Source organism: Lissotriton vulgaris, unplaced genomic scaffold (genome assembly GCF_964263255.1).
Source record: "Lissotriton vulgaris unplaced genomic scaffold, aLisVul1.2 SCAFFOLD_906, whole genome shotgun sequence".
NCBI classification, from domain to species: Eukaryota; Metazoa; Chordata; class Amphibia; order Caudata; family Salamandridae; genus Lissotriton; species Lissotriton vulgaris.
Window position 1 is genome coordinate 769,518 of NW_028244452.1, and position 20,672 is coordinate 790,189.

A 20,672-nucleotide genomic window follows, 5' to 3' on the forward strand; every position below is an offset into this window, starting at 1 on the left:
TTTCTACCTCCAATCTCTCCAACTCCTGGTGTACATTCTGTTATACACTTTGAGGAATTTTTCTGACGCTGGCCAAGACTTGGACAGCTCCTGGTCAGATTTTGATTTAATGAAGATATTCCCTGACACATCCCAGTTTTTTAGAGAATACAATCAGGAACTCACTTGCAAAATTACCACATCGCTTCATTGCTTGTCTGACTCCTACTTGAGGCTGGGCATTGGAATCTAGATAAATGCCCAGCACTTTCTGATGAGGCTATATCAGGATGTTATCACCCTTGTATGCCAGATATTTTTGGCCGAAATAATGCATCCTTTATACTCCACAGTGTTTATTACATAGCCTTGTATCTTTATTTCTTGTCCTGAATAATCCCCTGGCCTGACATCCATATGGCAAAGACTTTTGCCAGGGAACCCTTTCTTAAAAGCACCATCATCTATAATGGTAATCCTCGAGCTGGAGTTAAACAATGTTTCAACTTCTACACTGCCAGTATCCCTTTGTCAGGTGCTTTGTATTAACAATTCCTTCATTAATGTGTAACACTATGTCCTGCCCAACCTCTTTCACCCTGCAGATTTTATAACTCTTCTTCCTAGGGGGGAGGGGCTTGGTGGCTCATATGCTTAATGGCTGCACTAGTGTGAGGCTCCTGCAGCTCGGATAACAAATCCGAACAATTATCCTGCCCAGACGACTTGAACGCAGTCATTTGCAGTGGGGCCAAACGGAGACATATCAGACCTACCAGGAGAAATCTTCGTTGGAGCACAAGTGAGCAAGCAACGCTGAGAAACAATCTCCCAAAGCGGAAGACCAGGCGCGTCGACTCGGCGTTGGAGCCTACAGCGGCGAGAACTGCTGTGCGACTCCGAGGACACACACATGAGGTCAAGGCCGCAGTACGGGACTTCAAAGGCAGCGGCAACACACGTAGAAGAACATCGGTGAAGAATCGACAGAAGAACAACCCCCCTGCAGAGCTTGGTAGGCTGGGGTGCAATGAGCGGTTTAAATAGGTCCACGTCTCACCACTACGAGCCCAGGTGAAATGGCGGCGGGGATGACTGTGCTGTGACGAGATCCACGGCAGAGCGGCTCACGCTGAAGTACTCATAGGTCACAAGGGCTGAAAGGCACCGGGGTAAAATACAGTATGAGAGAAATCCAGTACCGGGCTTTCTACCTGAGGGACTAACTGGCACTTGGCCCCAGTCTAAGAACACCTGCCTACAATAGACGAAGGCAGAGGAGCAACCCATAGCGCTGGGTCAACAGACATAGCAGTACAAAAGGGGGTGGTGATGGACGGAGCATCTGAACCAATCAAACACTCACACCCAGTCAACAGATCTGGGTTTAATCCATAACCGTTGTTTAGCCTACTCTGCCACCCCAGTTCAGACATGGCCATATGCAAATCAGTCTGACCCTGTGCCTCATGGGAACAGTCCAGCCCGAACTGCCAAGCCATGCCTTCCTTTGACCGAATTCAAGCTTCCTAGGACCAGTTTCTGGCATTACAGCCTTCTTCAGCCAGGCTTGCTAGAATCCAATGGCAAAGTGAGCAAGGGACTCACGTCTGAGCATACCCTGCCAACTTATGGCGAACAAAGCGGTACAAAAGGGGGTTGTGAAGGACGGAGCATCTGAACCAATCAAACACTCACACCCAGTCAACAGATCTGGGTTTAATCCATCACTGTTCTTTAGCCCACTCTGCCACCATAGTTCAGACATGGCTATATGCAAATCAGTCTGACCCTGTGCCTCATGGGAACAGTCCAGCCTGAACTGCCAAGCCATGCCTTCCCTGGACCGGATTCAAGTTTTCTAGGACCGTTTTCTGGCATTACAGTCGTCTTCAGCCAGGCTTGCTTGAATCCAGTGGCAAAGTGAGCAAGGGACTCACGTCTGAACATACCCTGCCAACTTATGGCAAACAAAGCTGAACAAAAGGGGGTGGTGATGGACGGAGCATCTGAACCAATCAAACACTCACACCCAGTCAACAGATCTGGGTTTAATCCATCACCATTCTTTAGCCTACTCTGCCACCCCAGTGCAAAAATGGCCATATGCAAATCAGTCTGACCCTGTCACTCATGGGAACAGTCCAGCCCGAACTGCCAGGCCATGCCTTCCCTGGACCGGATTCAAGCTTCCTAGGACCGGTTTCTGGCATTACAGCCGTCTTCAGCCAGGCTTGCTTGAATCCAGTGGCAAAGTGAGCAAGGGACTCACGTCTGAGCGTACCCTGCTAACTTATAGCGAACAAACCGGTACAAAAGGGGGTGGTGATGGACGGAGCATCTGAACCAATCAACCACTCACACCCAGTCAACAGGTCTGGGTTTAATCCATCACCGTTCTTTAGTCCACTTTGTCACCCCAGTTCAAACATGGCCATATGCAAATCAGTCTGACCCTGGGCCTCATGGGAACAGTCCAGCCCGAACTGCCAAGCCATACCTTCCCTTGTCCGGATTCAAGCTTCCTAGGACCGGTTTCTGGCATTACAGCCGTCTTCAGCCAGGCTTGCTTGAAACCAGTGGCAAAGTGACCAAGGGACATAGGCGCTGCTGAAACAAGCAAATACAGAGGGAGGTAAACCTCAGCTGTTGTGTATTAGCCACAGAAACGCATGTCCTTTGGAGTAGAACTTCAAAGAAGAAAGAAATGTAGCTGCTGCAGCCATACCCCTGGACCCAACCCTGTATAGAGAGGCAGAAAGGCATCCCTGCAACAAGAAAAGATAACACAGAGGTACATATAAAAAAGAAGGGGATACAAAAGGTGGACCTGCTTTGCCATCATTGCAGCATTCTTGCCCTCGCATCGTCACGTAGAGAGAAGGGAACAACGTAATAAGAAGCTTTCACACAGTAATTTACAGAAGAATGGGCAGGCTGGGGGAGTCCTCTTTACATTATGCAGCGTACAATTGTGCCGAGCGCTGTCACCATCATGGGTAAGATGGATGGGAAGCAGACGAAGCTGACATTTGAGGCTAAGAAAATGAACCAATAACATCAGGATGAACCTGAGCATGGGAATGGGGAGCAATCACAGGAAGCATCACAAGCAGCAGGAGATGAAGTTAAAGGACTCTTATTTAGCAATGCAATGTAGTCTCACATCTATTGAAAGCAAGATGGACTCTATGAACACTAGAATGGATGCCATAGTTCACAAGTTGGACAAACACGACAAGTGCATCATGGAGACAGAGCAGTGAATTTCTGACACAGAAGACAATATGGCAACACTTCAGATACAAGTGGCACAGATGGACAAGGTCCTAAAAGTCATCGCCGATAAAAATGAAGAATTAGAAGCATGCAGTAGAAGGAATAACATATGCGATATTGGAATACCGGAAAGCACCCACACAGGGCGAATGGAGGAGTATATTGAATATCTGTTGTGCGGTGCAATCGGAGCTGAGTCCTTGTCCTCTCAACTGGTACTGGAAAGAGCACATCACTCTTTGAATCTCTGAACTAGGATCCACACACATAATATGAGGAGGAGACATCAATACTGCACTGAACCCAGAGAAGGATAGGTCTAACCCCCTTCTGCATCACTATACCAAAACACATAAAATACTGCAAGGCATAATCTCCGACAATGGGTTTCTGGACGCATGGAGGCATGTACACCCCGAGAAACGTGAAGGCACGCGCTACACTAATATGCACTCAACATGGGCGAGGCTGGACTATTGGGTGATATTTAGAGGTATGGGCCCATGGATAGACACAGTAGAAGATGGAAAGCAAGCAAGATCTCCCATTTCGAGTTTGGAGAGGCCGCAGGTAGAGTATTGGCGTGGAAAATTAAATCTGACCAAGCTCTGAAACATTTCAGAGAAATCAAGGTGGAAGGGGAGGCGGCACCAAGGACATCTAGCCAGGAGATAGGTTAAGCCTTTTATGAATTCTTTGAGGCAATCTACAGGAAAGAGTTACCAGATGACCAGACGGCACGAAATACGTGGCTGGAAGGAATATTGCTCCCAACCTTATCAACATTACAGAGTAACAGTTTAGAGACTGCAATAACGGAGGTAGAAGTAAAGGAAGCAATGCGGCAGGTGAAAAAAGGGAAAGCATCTGGCCCAGACGGTCTTCCTGGGGAGATTTATAAAGTCTTGGGGGAGAATATCGTCCAAGTATTGACAACCCTTTTCAACGGTATCCTTAGGGAAGGAAAGCTACTGCCAAAATCATGGGGTGAGGCCACAATTGTTCTCATACCCAAACCAGGGAAGGATGTATCAGATTGTGGGTCTTACAGACCAATATCTTTGCTGAACAGCGATTATAAGATCTTTGGCGCCATACTTTCAGCAAGACTGGGTAACGTAATAGGCACCATTATCCATCATGACCAGAAAGGTTTTATTAAGGGGCGCCATCTTTCAGACCTTACAGATGACTTGGTAGGGGCCATAGATATTGCCTCGGCTTTTTCCCTTCCATTGGCCACCTTAACCCTTGACGCAGCTAAGGCCTTTGATAGGGTCAACTGGCCCTATCTAAATGATGTGTTAAAAAGGTTTAACTTCGGGGAGGGCTTTCGTAGAACTATTGCTTTGCTTTATGGAGCCCCTTCGGCTAGGCTGCTGATTAATGGGATCTTGACAGAACCCTTTAAGATTACTAGAGGTACGAGGCATGGCTGTCCGCTCTCTCCCCTTCTTTTTAATTTATATATTGAGCCGTTTGCCCAGGTTTTGCGAGCAGACGAAAATATACCATAATTTAAATTTAAGGAGTGGGAGAGGCGGACAGCATTATATGCTGATGATATCTTAATCTTTACCTCGGATCCGGTATTGTCCTTCCCTGCTGTGATACAAAAGGCTGTAGAGTTCGGCAAGATCTCGGGCTATAGTATCAATTCAAGTAAGACCAAGGTCATGGTGTGGAATATTCCGGATCCACGGTTAGGCATAAACACTACCACCTCTATGCGTTATCTCGGGATCCGAATCACCCAAGACATCGGAACCATTGCCCAAACTAACTTAGATCGAGTCTCCAGGGAATGTAAGGGCCTATTGAAATCTTGGACGCACTTGCCACTTTCTATAATGGGTAGGGTCAACCCAATAAAAATGTCTATTCTTCCTAAGTTTATATTCATTTTTGGTGCCATTCCTTTGGGGTTTGATGTGAAGATGATGGACAAATGTCAGCGAGAGCTTAACTCCTTTATTTGGAATTATAAGTCAACTAGAATTGCGTGGAAGAAGTTGAGGAGGAGAAGGGAGAAGGGGGGTCTCGCCCTACCGGACTTAGTATATTACGCATGAGCCTTTCAGTTGTCCTACTCCAGGATGTTACTAAAAACACCATCTAGTCTTCTAGAGGGGACAATGTATAAAGCCATGTTAACCGGAGCAAATCTACCAGCTGATGGATTTCTATACAAATTTGGGAGCCAGAAATTTTTCAAGAAAATAAGGCTAAAAATTATACAGTCATGGGCTAAGGTCTGGCTAGCCATTAGAAGAAGATTGGGGCTGTCCTACTACTCCAATTTCGCTCCCATATGGGACTCCCCGGGTTTACCGGAGTGCCTAAGGGACAGCTTATCCTCTCCATTAGAGGAGGCTGGGATTGCAGATGGGGAGAGCTATTGGTGGACGGATCGATGCTTTCTTGGGATGAATTACATGAGCGTATAGGTCCAGCATTCTCTAGATTTAAATTCATCCAGCTGGAAAGCTGGGGGAGAGCCCAGCGGTGCAAAGATGTACTATTCGGGAAATCAAGCTCCCTGGAGCAGTTGCTATTAGAAACACCTATGGGTGGTAAGGAGGTGGCCTTCTGGTATTGGCAGCTTCTGGAGGAAACCGATGGGGATTTCACCCTTCCAGGTGAATTGTGGGGAGAGACAACTGGCTTTCAGTGTGAGGAGATATGGTTAAGATCTTTTGCGCTCCTCTATAAAGTGGTGAAGCCATCATGGCTGAGGCGTAACCATCTGTTCACAGCACATCGGGCATATATAACACCGCTGAGACTTTCCAAATTTCTCCCAGACAAGAAATGTAATAAATGCAATTTACCAGAAGCTTCAGACATTCACATGTTTATGGAATGCCCCAACATCGGCCTGTTCTGGGAGGAAGTGGTGTCTACCTTGAATTCCATTTTGAATACATCATTAGTAATTTCATTGCCACTTATCATCTTTGGATTAGAGGACAGTATTTCTGGCAAAGCGAGATCTTTTCTGTTCTATGCCATTCTGTTGGCTAGAAGGCAGATTTGCATACGGTGGGTGGAAAAAACTGCTCCAATATATTCGGACTGGCTCACGTCTTTATACGAAACATCAAAGGTCGACATGGTTAGAGCTTGCAATAATCGTAACTTGGCCTTTTGGGATCTGTTGATACAGTGGAGATAGTGTTCCAGTTTTTTTTTTTTTCCGGGTCCTATGATTATGCCATCAACACTCCTTGGACTGGGTCTGGCCTCGATACGGTTTTTGGTCCTACTGGTTGAGACATACCTAGATGGAGTCAGCGTAAGATCTGAAAATCCCCTCTTCCTTTTGGGACTTCTCTGCCACCATTAAAACATTTTGGATTCCGGTTTCAGAGATGGGTATCACATTTTGGTTCCCTCTCTTGGTCGGGGACACGTAAGGTAGTTGGCATTTCCTAAGTAAGGGGTAAGGCAAATGAGGACAAAAAAAAAAAGGTGATGAGCGCCCACACCAGTCCTCACACTGTTGAACATTAGTATACATTGACCACGCTAAAGAGCAATCATCATGCCAAGCAACTATCCATATTAGTGGCGAATGCCTCTGGAGCACTTGGGATGTTTATTCAGTGTTCCCAACAAACCATTGTTATCTAGATGTCAACTGGGCAGACATCAAGTCAGGGGTGCAAGGGGATAACCCCCTACCTGATACAAAGTACTGTGAAACTGGTTAATTATATCCTAAGGGCAACACGAGTATCCCCATTTTGGATCTATCAGACAGTATCAATGAACTAGCCTCTACAGAGATAACCAAGGTATCTCGTCATTCAGTCCAAAGCGGTTACTTTTCAGTCTATACACCCATCTTTGCTCCCTGCGTAATAAGAATTGTTGGATGTCTGTGACATGGGTGGGAATGTAAGGTTTCTCCAAAATGACCCAGTGAAGATCGGTGTCAGAGTGTCCTGCCGTTATGTAGTGATTTGTGAGCTTAGTAGCACTCTTTTTGCACCGTATGGTGCTCCTGTGCTCGGAGATTCTGACTTTGATTCTGCGTGAGGTCATGCCCACGTACCTCTTGTGGCAAGGACATGTTATCAGATAGATAACATGGTCGGAATTACAATTAGTGTGTTTGTTCAATACCCAAGGGATAGAGGTACCGATATCTACCTCAGTCTGATGGCTGGTTAGGGGACAGACAGAGCAATTTCCACACTGGAAATGCCCCTTAACTGGTGGGAGTCCCCAGAGGTTCAATTCAGTGGTGGGTTCCTTCTCTCTAGGGCGAGTGTGCGCGAACTGGTCCTTCAAGTTATTACTGCGTTTAAAGGCAAAAAGTGGTGGTGGTAATGACTTTCCATAGATTTTGAGTACTTTCCAGTTCTTCAATATACTTTTCTTTAGGGCATTAGAGTAGCTGCAGAAGGTGTTGACACAGGTGATTCTCTGGGCAGAGGTATCCGCTATAGGCGCGACTCTGGGCTCAAGTAGGGCATCTCTATGGTTGTTAAAGACCCTTTTCATGGAGGCTTTCACTGACTTTTTTGGATACTGTCGATCTCGGAGTTGGGCTGACAGTAAACTAGCATGTTCTTTAAAACCTGTTGTTTCTGAGCAATTCCGCCGGATTCTTAAAAATTGCCCAAAGGGCAAGTTCTCTCGTAGAGCTTGCGGATGGTAACTTTGAAAATGTAGTAATGAATTCCTTACAGAATACATAAAGAGTAACTGTGGGTCTTTAACAAAGAGAAAAAAGAAAGAAGACTAAGTGTGTGTGGATGACTATGTGTATGCTTCTGACTTAGAGCAAACAACCGGACATTTACACCATGTGAAAAATATCCATCAGTTACTTTTCCTGTGCCGCCCAATTCATCATTTGGTCTACTTCACATAGTAGCCAATCCGTATTTTTACCCTCTCATGAGATATTGTAATGAGATGGATAGTACTGGTGATGTTAATACCCAAGATGATTGGTGGATGTTGTCTTTTTGTAACTGAAAGCAGTGCATACGTGAGTTGTGAAAAGGAGAAAGTGTGCTCGTGTTAAAATTGGAGAATGTAAGCAATATCAATTTTATTCTGGAGTCATACACTTCCAACAAAAGAGTGCAAAAAAGTCAGATGGTTCAAACAAATAACTTCTGACTGGGTTTTCTGGTCGACATGTTTCTGCGGACATTTAAAGACCCAAATTGGTGTCTGCCGCTTCTTCAGGACCCATTAACTTTATTGCTACTGCTCATAAGTGATAAAATAAATAAATAGTGAACACAACAATGATAAATATCACCTGTTCACTTCTGGTAGTCCTCCCGGTTAGATAGAAGAAATCCATATGTCGAAGTCACCATAACACACACACATAGACAAACACAAGAACAAAGTAGGATAACAAACCATCATTAGTCTGGGTCATCACTATCTAAACTTAATTATTGTTCTTTTTCATATAAGGTCAAATGACCCTCATTTGTAAACGACTTTACAAAGTATACCATAGGCTCACCTTAGTTGCAAGGGGAACGTGCTTCACCTCACCTGGCAATTCCTTGCCATAGGTTTCTTGTAAAGTTCAGTGTGAAGATATCCTTGGTGTGGATATATCCTCAGATCTAAAAAAGGCAAGCTGGTCTTAGAATATTCACACGTGAATTTGAGAAAGGCATTTCGTTGGTTAAGCCATGCATGAAATTCATCAATGGACGTGGATGACCCCCTCCAGACCACTTCGTCTATATAACGCTTCCATGTCACAATGTGACTGATATACGGATTGCTCTTGAGTAGCACTTCAGTTTGCTCAAACTGGTGGACATAGAGTTTTGCTAGCGAGGGAGCAAAAACACTGCCCATAGAAGTGCCGGACACTTGAAGAAACAAGTCATTCTCAAATTTGAAAAAGTTCTTTTTCATCGCCAAGGTGGCACATGACATGATGAAGTGAATGGGAGTGATGTAATCCCAATCGATAGCACTTAAAAACGTTTCAATGACAGCCAAGGTTTCATTCTGTGGTATGCAAGTGTATAATGACTCGACGTTAAATGAGACAAGGAGATCCAGGTCTTCGTCGAAGGGCATATCACGCAAAATCCGTAGTAGGTCTTTTGTGTCCTGTATATACGTCGGCATAAGTTTGACTAGGGGTTTCAAAAAGAAGTCCACAAAGGTAGAAAGGGGTTCCAAAAGAGAGCCAAGACCTGAAATAATGGGTCTAACTTTTGCTCTTCAATAGTTAGCATTCTGCTTTTTAACCATGACAGGGGCACTCTGAGAATAAAATTGGTATAGAGCTCCCTTAGTCATTTTTAAACACACTTTTTGAGTATTATTTAGCGCTGCACGTGTTATTCCTTGTTTAAGTACCCACTTTACCTGGCAGGAATTTATGCCTATGGGTTTCATGGTGTACTCTGCGGAGTCACCAGCCATCCTCTGATTGGAAAACAGCTGAGGGTATCTCAGTCATATTCCTAGACTGAGTACCCCACGAGAGGAGGCCAGACCCAAATGATGACAACTCACGGTCTGTAAATGATGGGTTTTTGGCAACCTAGTTCTCTCCTCTCCTGATGAGGTGGTTGGTATCCTAACCCTGTGACATACATTCTTCGTACCTGGTCCCTTCACGCTCATTTTTTCACCCATGTTCATAGACCCAAGGTGTTGTGTGGTAAATGTAAAAGAATATACGCCAACATATCCATTAGAACCTCCGACATTAACCCACTACAAATGATACTACAATCTGAATCGTCTGCTCATGCTGTCTCTGCACTGTACCACAGCGTACACACCAGTCAAGTAGATAGCCAATGTCCTGCAAGGGAACAATGGGACAAGGATCTAGGATACGAAACGACAGATGCACAATGGACATACTGCTGTAATCAAACAGAGCAAGTATCGGTGAGTAGCCGGTTACGTATCATTTAGCCTGGAACTGCACTAAGGTTAGTAAATACTGGCAACAGGTTTTCAGAGCAATGGAGCAAATGACATCACAAAAGATGGAGCCATCCCCGGCTACAGCCCTGTTGGGATATACTGAGTAAATAGAGTACATCTCAATCGGTTTCCTCATGGGCAAACGCAGACTCGCATGTAGATGGGGCGGGGGAAAATGTTATTGATGATGCAGGTATTAAAGGAGTGAAAAACAGTGATACACTAGATGTAAGTGCCGGCGGGCAGAAGGAAGATATAAACGCAAGGTAATACATAGGCCCAAAATGATCTATGAACAGAAAGATGATAGATGAGATTGAATATATATTGGGTAAAAAATTGGATTCATTATTAGGGTTGTGAACTGATATAAGCGGGTTTCAGATCCCTAGTCCAGGGGAGGAATGCAATGGGAATGTAATGTGAAAAGCGCTACAAAACAACGTTGCAAACATATGGGTAAGAAACTGTTCTGTAAATTGAGAACGTATACCTATGTATGGTGCATACAAATGATGAATAGTTATGTACTAAAGTCTCATTATTTTCGCGCTGTAAACTGCATATTGTTTAATAAAAAAATGTAAACTATTTTTTTTTTAAAATCTTCTTCCTGGATTTTCTGGACTTATCAGAGTGGGAGGGACCTGGCTCAGCAGCACAGCAACAACTCATGAAATGACACCCCTCCCCCGCTGATGACACAGCTTTCAAATCAGGACATCCTCTGATATTTGCCAAATGGCCCATTTGCCCAGATCTGAAACACTTCGCTTTAATTCCATCTCCAGATTTAATTACAGTTTTTGTCTACACAGACTCTACAAGTTTCTCTATATTTTCACTTTTACGTAGTTTGTTTAGCACATTTTAGCATGTGCTCCCCTCTCTTAGCTGTGTCTAAAGCATTGCTTAACGGTGAGTCATCTTTTAGCCACAACTCCTCTCTAATACAGTCACTTTTGCAGGGTAGAAGAAATTGGTTCTTGATGCGTTCCTCCACTAGTGCACCAAACTTACAGGTACATGCTAATTTCCTTAAGTCTGTTACAATTTCCTCTACTGGTTCATCATCTTTCTGTACGTGTCTCCCAAAATGGTATCTCTCTAATATTGTGCTAATGCATGGTAAATAGTGATTATCGAACTTCTTGATAACCACTTCAAACTCATGCAGATCCTGTTCTTCCTCTTGTCTGAGTACAGGCACATTTTCCACCATATGCAGTCCTTCTACTCCTAGAGTGTGTAACAAAAGCACTATTTTTTACTCTGCATTTAAAGTCATGCAACAAACTCAGGTATAATTGTAGAATGCTTTCTTTCATTTATCCCACTTCATAGGAGGATCACCAGGACTATTTAGAAAGAATGATAGCAAGTCACATTCTGAAAAATGTACACATGCCAACAAAATTTGTACAACAGAGTTACGCTTTTCAAAAAATGGATTTGAAACGCCCTTTAATCTGCACCCAGTTCTTGGCGACAGGCTGATCACTCTAATACTTTGTGCCACCACAGTAGATTGACGTTGTTTTTTTTCTTCATATATCTATGTCGCTCCAGATTTCTTTAACCATGTGGCACTGAAAAGCCATCAATGATTCTTGGTTCACAAATCTCTGCACTAAGCTGTAATGGCTGCCATGCTTGGGATGCAAAAAGTGGTAGTTTCCCACCTTTGACTTCATGTTGCAAAAATAGTCTTCCTAATTTAAAATGGCGGCTGTGTTGAAACATTTTACAGAGCAATTCTTCCCTATTCAAAATGGCGGCTGTGTTCTCCCATCTTAAAATAAAATCAGCAGTCAAGTATTATAAAGTCTTATCCATCCCAATCCAAAATGACGCCTTGGGGATTTGTGCACTTTACTAATTGCTGCCTAGCAAATCCCACACACTACGAAGATGGCACTGTGCCTGCGCTTTACCTTTGATTTCAGCTGCAATAGTTTGATGGATTCACCTGACCACTTCAATTGTCTCTGCTCTTCAGACACGCCTGACCATGTAAAATGGCCACCACACCTGCACGTGAAGTTCTTCACTCCCCACCTCCATATGGTGGCTACACCTGTGCACTATCTCCTCAACGTGTAGGTGCACTGCTGGAATTAGCGTCTTTCTCTCAGAGGGAACGGCTCCATTCAGAGTATCCTGGACCTCCTGATCAACACCACAGAGTAAACGTGCACAGTGACTCCACAATGCACAATGCTAAATTCACACCGCCAAAAGCTTCTTTCAGTTGAAATCCCTCCCACCATGTTGAGGCAGAGGCCTGCTCGTCACCAGAGAAGTAAGGCAAGTACCACATGAAACCAGAAGTATATTGGCTGGATGGAAAAGGGTTTGTTATTGTCCCATCCAGAGCTTAGAAGTAACTGTTGATTGCCGCTCAAATTGCCTTCAGTATTCCAGTACATGAAACCAAGAACACTACTAGGCAAACAATGGATTCACATCTTAAACCAATACCACAAAATTTAGATTATCAAATCTCTTTCTCATCAGATTCAAATTTAGACTTGCTCAGGTTCTGAAGGCTACCTAGACCTATCCCTCACTATAGCTGAGAAACTCGTTGCAAAGAACAGGACTAGCTGCAAAATATATCCTGTCTGTCCCCTCTAGGCATGACAACAGTGTTCCCCTCTTCTTAGAAGATAAAACTTCCTCAGATACGTATGTGTATTTACTCACTTTTGTTTTGTTTATGTCTGAATGGCTTTGTATCATGCAAATAATCACTCGACAGTAACCCCATAACGCTTCAGGGTGTGGGTAATGAAAGAAAGGAAGGTAAATACATAGTGCTTTGAACAACCTGGTGCTGAAGAACCTGGTAGGTGAGAGTGGGGCCTGCCAAGCAATGTGCTCCAAAAGATAACCAAGCCTTGAAGAACACACCCCAGAGCCAACAGTGAAAACGTAAGCAGTCTGAAGCATCTCCCCACCCATGGGGTCTCATTTACAATATTTTGACACATCAAGCCTTCCTGCTGCACTGCATCAAAATAAAAGAGCAGGACTCTGCCCTATCTACAAGATACGCCGCATTCCTGTTCTTCTCCCCTGTACTGGCGCACAAACAGCATCTGTTTACCAGTGCAAACACCTTTGCTTCATTTTGCAGGGGTACCTGCGCTGAGGGGATGATTGTTTTTGTGCAGGACAGGACACCTTCCTGCACAAAAACAATCATTAGCGTCATGCTGCTCTTTCTATGCATGCTGCAGAATGCAGCTCACATAGAAAGAGGAAAAAACAAGGCGAAATAAAAGTATTTCTCCTCCTTGCGCCTCCTTACACCTCTCCTGGGGCTGGCACAAGATTCTAAAACATTCCCAGGTTTACAAAATGTTGTAAACCTGGAAATGCGTTAAGTTCCATGGATGTTGCATTGGAACACCCAAAGCAACACCCATGGAACGGCCTTTCATGCAGAGTTATGCGTGAAAGCGAAACATATTTACAAGGCGCTGCAGGTGCGTCAATAAATGTGACAAACTGGCGGCGCATAGGGCTTCTAAATAAGCCCCATGGTTGTTAAATACCAACACCTGTGCTCGTCATCTCATCCTCCTGGCAGCTGTAGAACTCGCCACTGGGAGGAACCTTCTGATTCCCCACACAATGAATAGGAACTTGAATCTTATGAACAGCAGATCATATCACTGAATCACAGAGCTATACCTGATTCCTGAAGTAACACATGTATATTGAATTAGCTTTCCTATTCTCTTTCTTTCTAAACTTAAAACTTGGAGGTTGTAAGATTAGGGGCGAGGGACTTAAGAAATAGAATTTTTGTTAAAAACAAAAAGCATGCTACTCCATCAATGTTTTAAAATCTAAAGGAAACCTCTTCAAGATAGCCTTTCTGGTCGTTTTGATGTCAAAACGACTCCAATGTATGATGTTGCTGTATACAATGAAACATTTGTTCTTGATTATTTATTTATAGCCATATCTGCACCCATTGTCTAAAATTACAGAACCCTTTTCTGTTTCAGCTAAAGCCAGCTGGCATCCCCTGTAGAGAAGCCAGCAATTCCTGTGATCTACCTGAATTCTGCACTGGAAGGAGCCCTCACTGCCCAGCTAATGTTTACCTTCATGACGGCCACCCATGCTACAGGATAGACGGCTATTGCTACAATGGCATATGTGAGACTCATGAGCAGCAGTGCATCACGCTCTGGGGACAAGGTAGGTCCTCAATAGAGTGTCGCTTCAGGCTCCACCGTGATGTGCCACAGTGGTATACCACTGTATGGCTTTAAAAGAAAGAAGGGCTCTAACTTGAATGTTACCCTATGCGATATCTATGATGGCACAGGCCAAACTGCAATTTGAGCATAGAGCGTCCATAGTGTAGTCTCACCAGCACTAGATAATTAGCTGAAATAATGCATCAGGAATTGGATTTGTGACGAGGTTTTCCTGTATTCAGTAGTTATTTTTGTCTATATTTCAGTTATGTTTTCTGTGTTTTCCAAACATTTTAAAATTTGTGCTTATCTGTATTTATCCAGTCACCTACCACCCACAATAGACAAATACTGTGTTTTTTCCAATGTCAAAAAAACATTTTTTTGCACATATTTTTAATTTAAAGAAGTATTGTATAGTATGTGGTGTTTTCCCATCCACAGTGTGTCAAGTGAACGTATGGTAGACTGTGCTAAGCACAGAAGTGTGTGTATTGTACTCTCAATCTCCATGAAAGACTCTTTCACATGTCATTACCTCTCAAACTCACTCTCTCCTGACTCTGTTGGGTTTCCAAGACTATTAATGGATTAAGAAAGTAATAATGTTATATGTTTAAAAATTTTAACAAACCAGTTTCTGGACTCGGGTGAAGCTCATTCACCTGCTCCTTATTTAATATTATGATGTTGTAGGGGTGGTTAACCCTGCCAACAGCAGCCTACCTTGAAGGACTTTTGACATTTTGAATTAGACTTTACAACTGCTTTTCTGCACTCTTTGCCTGATTAATTGAAAGTGCTGCTGCTGGAGATTCATTGGTGGCAATTCTCCCCATGCTAAGAGTCTCACTTTAAGTCAATCCTGAGTATGTAACCAATATCACATTGTATTCTGAGACTTGAAGGTTTGATGTTAACATTGTCAGTATGGTCTCAAAAACTTGCAGTAATGTGCAGTTGCGTAAAAACCCATGATTAGCTGAAGTTATCAGTCTTTTTCCCTCCTGTGGGACAGATTGGGGGTAAATACCCCATATCTGTCCCTGGAGAGACATAAAGACGTATTGCCCTTTTTGTGGTGGAGGCATGACTCGATGCTAAGGTAGGCCACCACACGTCTTCTTCCCCCCCCCCCCCCGCCCCCCCCCCCCCGGTGCTAAGCGGTAAACCTCCCAACTTGCCTACTAATGTTGACAGAAATTGCTTTGCTCTTATTAGGTTGGGGTATGGTCTGATGCCAGTGTGGGACACTTACCCCTTTTTCTTTTTTAGCCAAATATTATTTGGTGTCTAGTGGGCTTTCCGCCCCATGGGGAAGCAGAGTGGGGTAAACTCCCCCTATCTGCCCAAATACTTTATTGCCCCTTTTGGGATGAGTTATAGACCGATGCCAGGGTGGGGCGCCTCATACTTCCTCCCCCCCCCCTGGTTTCTACAAGGCTTTCTACCCCATGGGGGCAGCTGGAGGTAAACACCCCTAACAGCCCGATAGTGGGAGAAATACTTTTGCTCAGGGAGAGCAGTTACCAGGCCTGGAAGTTCATTCCCCAAAATGACCGTCATGGTTTCTATTTGATTGATCCCTGCTTCAGGATTGTGGTCCTGAGGTGATCCCAAGCATGAATCCACAAGCCTCCCCACACCCCCCACCCTGTCCCAAGCACTGACCAAAGTGAAAGCCGACTGCGCTTAATGTCAGCTTTCACTTTCGTTTATTGTGGCATTGCAGCATAGTGTCGGGCTGTGCTTCACAGTACACCACAGTACACACAAAAAATCACGCTTTTCCCTAGCGGCCCTGCTTTGATTTTAAGAAAGAAAATTCTTGTGTTGCTCGCACCAAAATGCTTTTTTAGAACTGTAATGAACGACCCGTTGACATCCAGCCCACTAGAGAAGTGTGGAGGTCAACAGGTTTTCCACTGACTTCAAGAGGTTAAACACTTCCAAAAAAACAACTAGGAATGTAATATTTTCATATTCTCTACAGTTGTATAAAATAATTAGATTATACCTGGAACCATACTTCTATCCCTGCACCTTTCATCCAAGTACACACAACTTGAGGAAACAAGAGGGAAAAAAAATAATGTAACCCCAAACAATAAGGTGCAAGCAGACTAGTTGGGCCCATGAGATTTTATTGAGGTAGAAGTTTCCAAGGGGTCAAGCTCAGCAGCCTACCAAGAGCAAAGTAGCACCTGAGCAGAATATCCACAGGTTAATATTACGGCTTGCTGACATTGAGACTCAAGTGATTTCTGCTCATCCAATCAAAGAACACAACACACAATTTCTCAGAATAAAGGAGTCATGATGAGATTGTGGTTTGAGTTTTAGGACAGTCTGGGAATCCTCCACTTTCCGTAACAGCTGAGACCATAATAATATATATAATAATTCCTTTATTTAGATATATAAAAACATATCTTTTAAAGATTCTACCAACACATTAAGTACAATTTTGCAGATTAAAAGAATTAAAAAAAACAAAATAAAGTTTGGCCTTCTTATCAGTGCTTGCTGCAGCGTGTCAATTTAAAAATTAGCACTCCCGGACAATGCAGATGAAGTTAAAGGACATATCATTTTACACAGTTATCAGCAAGGCATTAGTCGTTTCCAATTTTTCTAAAATGCTGAGACCATAAGATTTACTCAGAGTCAAAGTACACGTTAAACGATGTAAATGAAATCAAACAACTAGGTAGTATGCACAATATAAGAGTTCTCCGTGAATGCATGAAAGATGGAGTGAAGATGACCTAGGCAGTGGAGACGGGTGAGGTGATGAACCGTTTCAAAAGCTGTCAATATATGGTAGGTCAGTGCTCCCATTGCCATCCAAATGGATCCTGAGACAGTCCCATGTGTCAATGATGAGTGACTCATTTCGACAGCAAAGGCAAACAAATTAAGTTCAGTATTGAAGTTGTGGGTTTCTATGTGTAAAAGTCTAGTTACTGAAATGCTGATTGTCAGTGCTATCCATGTTTAAGTGTTAAGTTCTTATGATGATTCTCAGAGTTAATAATACGCGATCTTTAGATTCAGTGACGCAAGAATGAGCATCTATTTTGATAAGAAATAGTCGGCCCAATAGAACCTACCAAATGAAAGTTATTGCAATATTTGTTGCGAAGGCATGAAGGCCAAGTTGTCAGCATAGCACCAGGACCACAGGATAAAAAGCTCATGTCAAGTCGTTGAGTCAGTTTCTTCTGCAGTATTGAAAGTATTGAGAAATATTTGTAATTCTTGGTCTCAAATCTAAGAGAGAAATGAAGCCCGTCGTCTGTTTTACCCATAGCTGTCGCAGAATATTCGTAGCATTAGCACCAAGTTGAAACACATGTAGAGCAGAAGTAAGGGGGAATACTACTATCTGAGGGGAAATAAAACTACACCTGTTCAAATTGTGCTGAGGGATATGACATTACATCTGTTTCCCGGCCCGTTTTAAAGCGTGAATTTATGTCTCAAGAAATGAAGAATGTGGGAGCTTCTGATGTTTGAGCGACATAACTGTCTGGAAGGGAGCGGACTGCAGGTGCTTGCTGCTGAAATTTTGAAACCTGTTTGCCACCTGCATGCAGATCATGAGTTTGAGTCATGGCAGGGCAGACTTTCTTTCATTCTTCTAAGAGCTACACTTGGAGTAGCATTCAATTTGGTAAAAGTAAACTACTAAACCAAAGTGCTCTTTATAAAAACAAGATTTTCTTCGTGATCCCCCTTTACCTCAGGCAAATGAGTGAAAAGATGACAACGTGTTGTTTATCTGATACAGGGCAGTCCTTAACGAAACAGAGGACGGTTGAAAACTTAACAGCCATTTTACTTCCGTTGTGATTGAACGCCTTACAAAACAACAAGGCTGTAAACCTGAATTCACATTTTCCCAACCTCCAGGTAAACCCAAGCACTGTTATTAAGTTCAGTTGTCTGGTAAAGATTTCTGTCCTGCGCTCCCTTCTCCCTTGGGGCCCCTCTCCGCCGCCGCCCCCACCACTCCTGCACACGCTCTATTTAGTAGACCTTTCTCATCTGTCCCTTGAAAAGTGTTTCGCAGTCACGTTGCCATGGAAACTGAGTGGAATACAGCAGTTGCAGTTCATGTAATTCTGAGAGAAACATCCTGATTTCAGTTCGGCCTACAATTTCCATTTTCCATCTCTTTTCTCATCTATTCTTCAAACCCTAAACTTTTGAAAGCTGCTATCATGCGCCTTTTCAAGGTGGAATTTGTAATTTTACGAGAATGGATTTCCTATTGAAGACCGAACACTAGAGGACAGATGTGCCAAAGGCTTAGCGCCGAGCTTTTGTGCTTCACAACCACAGCCAGCACTGCATCAATGCATGACATTTGTATTAGGACAGGGGCACTAATCCGCCGTTTTCCCAATTCACCTGCTGAAAGAGTGACAATCTCACAGGTTTTCATATGAACAGATATATAATGAGGAAGAATGTTGTCCTTAAACAGGAAGGGTGGGGAATCCCTTCTCCAGCTGTTTTATTTTTTTAATTCAGAGATTCTTCAACAAAACCATAAGCCTCAGACTTGTAGTAGTAATACATCTTTATTCGATTATGTATCATAAAAGATAAATAAAACATAAGATCCACATAAATTCATTGAAATCATTAAAATTTGCATTCCACCATAATACGCTCAGCTTGCACAATCTATAAACATTCAGTACAATTTAGGGGAAAGGAAGCCAACCTATATGTCACATCATTGTAAGTTAGGCTCACATCATTTTATTCCAATATAGGGCTCCTTTTAGATAGACCGTATCACCACGTTATCAGGTAATAGCTGTAAATAGGGAAAGGCGGGTCGAAATTGGACAAACCCCAGGATTTTAAAAGCGGTATTAAATATATTTTACGTAAAGATTCCTAACATTTACAAAATACAACTAAATGTGTCAAGGCATGTTTGTAACCGTGGTAATTCAGTGGTTTTCTAGAGTTGTGCTTATGGTCTACTGGAGCGAAGGCCCTGCATACACTCTATTATTTCCACCCAAGAATCAACCCCTGTTCCTCCTGAGAAGTGGAGGAAGAGGAGGACAGTAGGATATTTTCAGGGCTGAATAGTCTGGGGGAGGCACAGCTCAATGCATCTTGAAAATAGCTGCCACTTTCAATTTCTGATAGGCACATACATGACTGCTGTTGCAGAGAAACAACGCACCTGCGTCCCATGCCTCACCAGAAAGTGATTGGCAGCATGCTTAGCTGTTGTTATAACTTTTTCTTGATATCTCGTTAGATTCCAGTCCCACCCTGTAAGCTACCTCGCATCTGATCCATTGTCAATGATTTCCAAAACTTCAGGAGAGATTGTAAAACTAAGTAGTTATTCGACTAAGGGTACAGTTAAGAAATGTTCGCTAAGACACCTCCATACTATCCAATTATATTCAAACTGCCCTTGTTTGCTGTTCAACTGATATTTTCCTTTCAATCCAAAATAGCTGAAAGAGAGCCAATAGCTGCCGCCCTGCTAGGCCTCAAGGCTCTGGGACTCCTGTCCTAAACTGGACAGGAGTCCCATCACCCCTTATAGTTTCAAAAGAAACTGAAGTAACTGCTATTCAGGCAACACCTCATCCGCTTAGAATACCTCTGGTTCAAGAAACCCAAAAAAGGGCCTTGCGAACTTTCCATGTGCAACACCCACCCCTGAATATAGTCCACTCAGGAAAAACAGCTCTCAGAGACTGAGTCATTAACATTTTATCATAGTCTCTCAAATTGTATTCCCTGACTCCTGCGAGCCAGTCCTGGTTTTCTGCTTAGCTTTCTTCTTCTTCACAGCTTCCGGTGCAGCTTCTTTTTTTGTTACTATAACCCTTACACTCGTTTTGTTGCTTTGTTTGTTTTTGCAGCTAGAGAATCTAAAGTATCCTGACACACAGAGATGTATACTTCAGTTCTGACGTCTGTAAATTATACTGCTGAAGTTGACTATATATAGCTACTAATTGATTTAATAATTGTCTTGATTCTGGAGCATCCAGATCAGCTACACCTGGATGTTGGGTATAACGAGCCAATATGGGCCAAAGCCGCAGAATTACTTAAGGGCCGATGCTGACATTCTGTACTGCTTGTGGTAAATGTTCACTAAGGCAAGGTTGGTGTTCCTAATATCATGATGGGACTATTAGATAACGATAAGATTCCTATTCTTCAGGTATAGGGGCAGGTTTATAGGTATGAAAGGGCCTAGTGGTT

The 20,672-nt window shown here is 43.3% G+C and overlaps 1 protein-coding gene across 1 annotated transcript in view; it reads left to right on the forward strand.

Annotated features, from left to right (window-relative positions):
- LOC147667242 (disintegrin and metalloproteinase domain-containing protein 12-like) overlaps positions 1-20,346 on the forward strand; it is a 705,308-nt gene extending 684,962 nt beyond the window's left edge. The window contains exons 9-10 of the mRNA XM_086948820.1: positions 14,217-14,412; positions 20,324-20,346. Coding sequence (XP_086804946.1) covers positions 14,217-14,412; positions 20,324-20,346 — 219 coding nt within the window. The remainder of the gene's footprint in view (positions 1-14,216; positions 14,413-20,323) is intronic.
- The last annotated feature ends 326 nt before the right edge of the window (positions 20,347-20,672 follow it).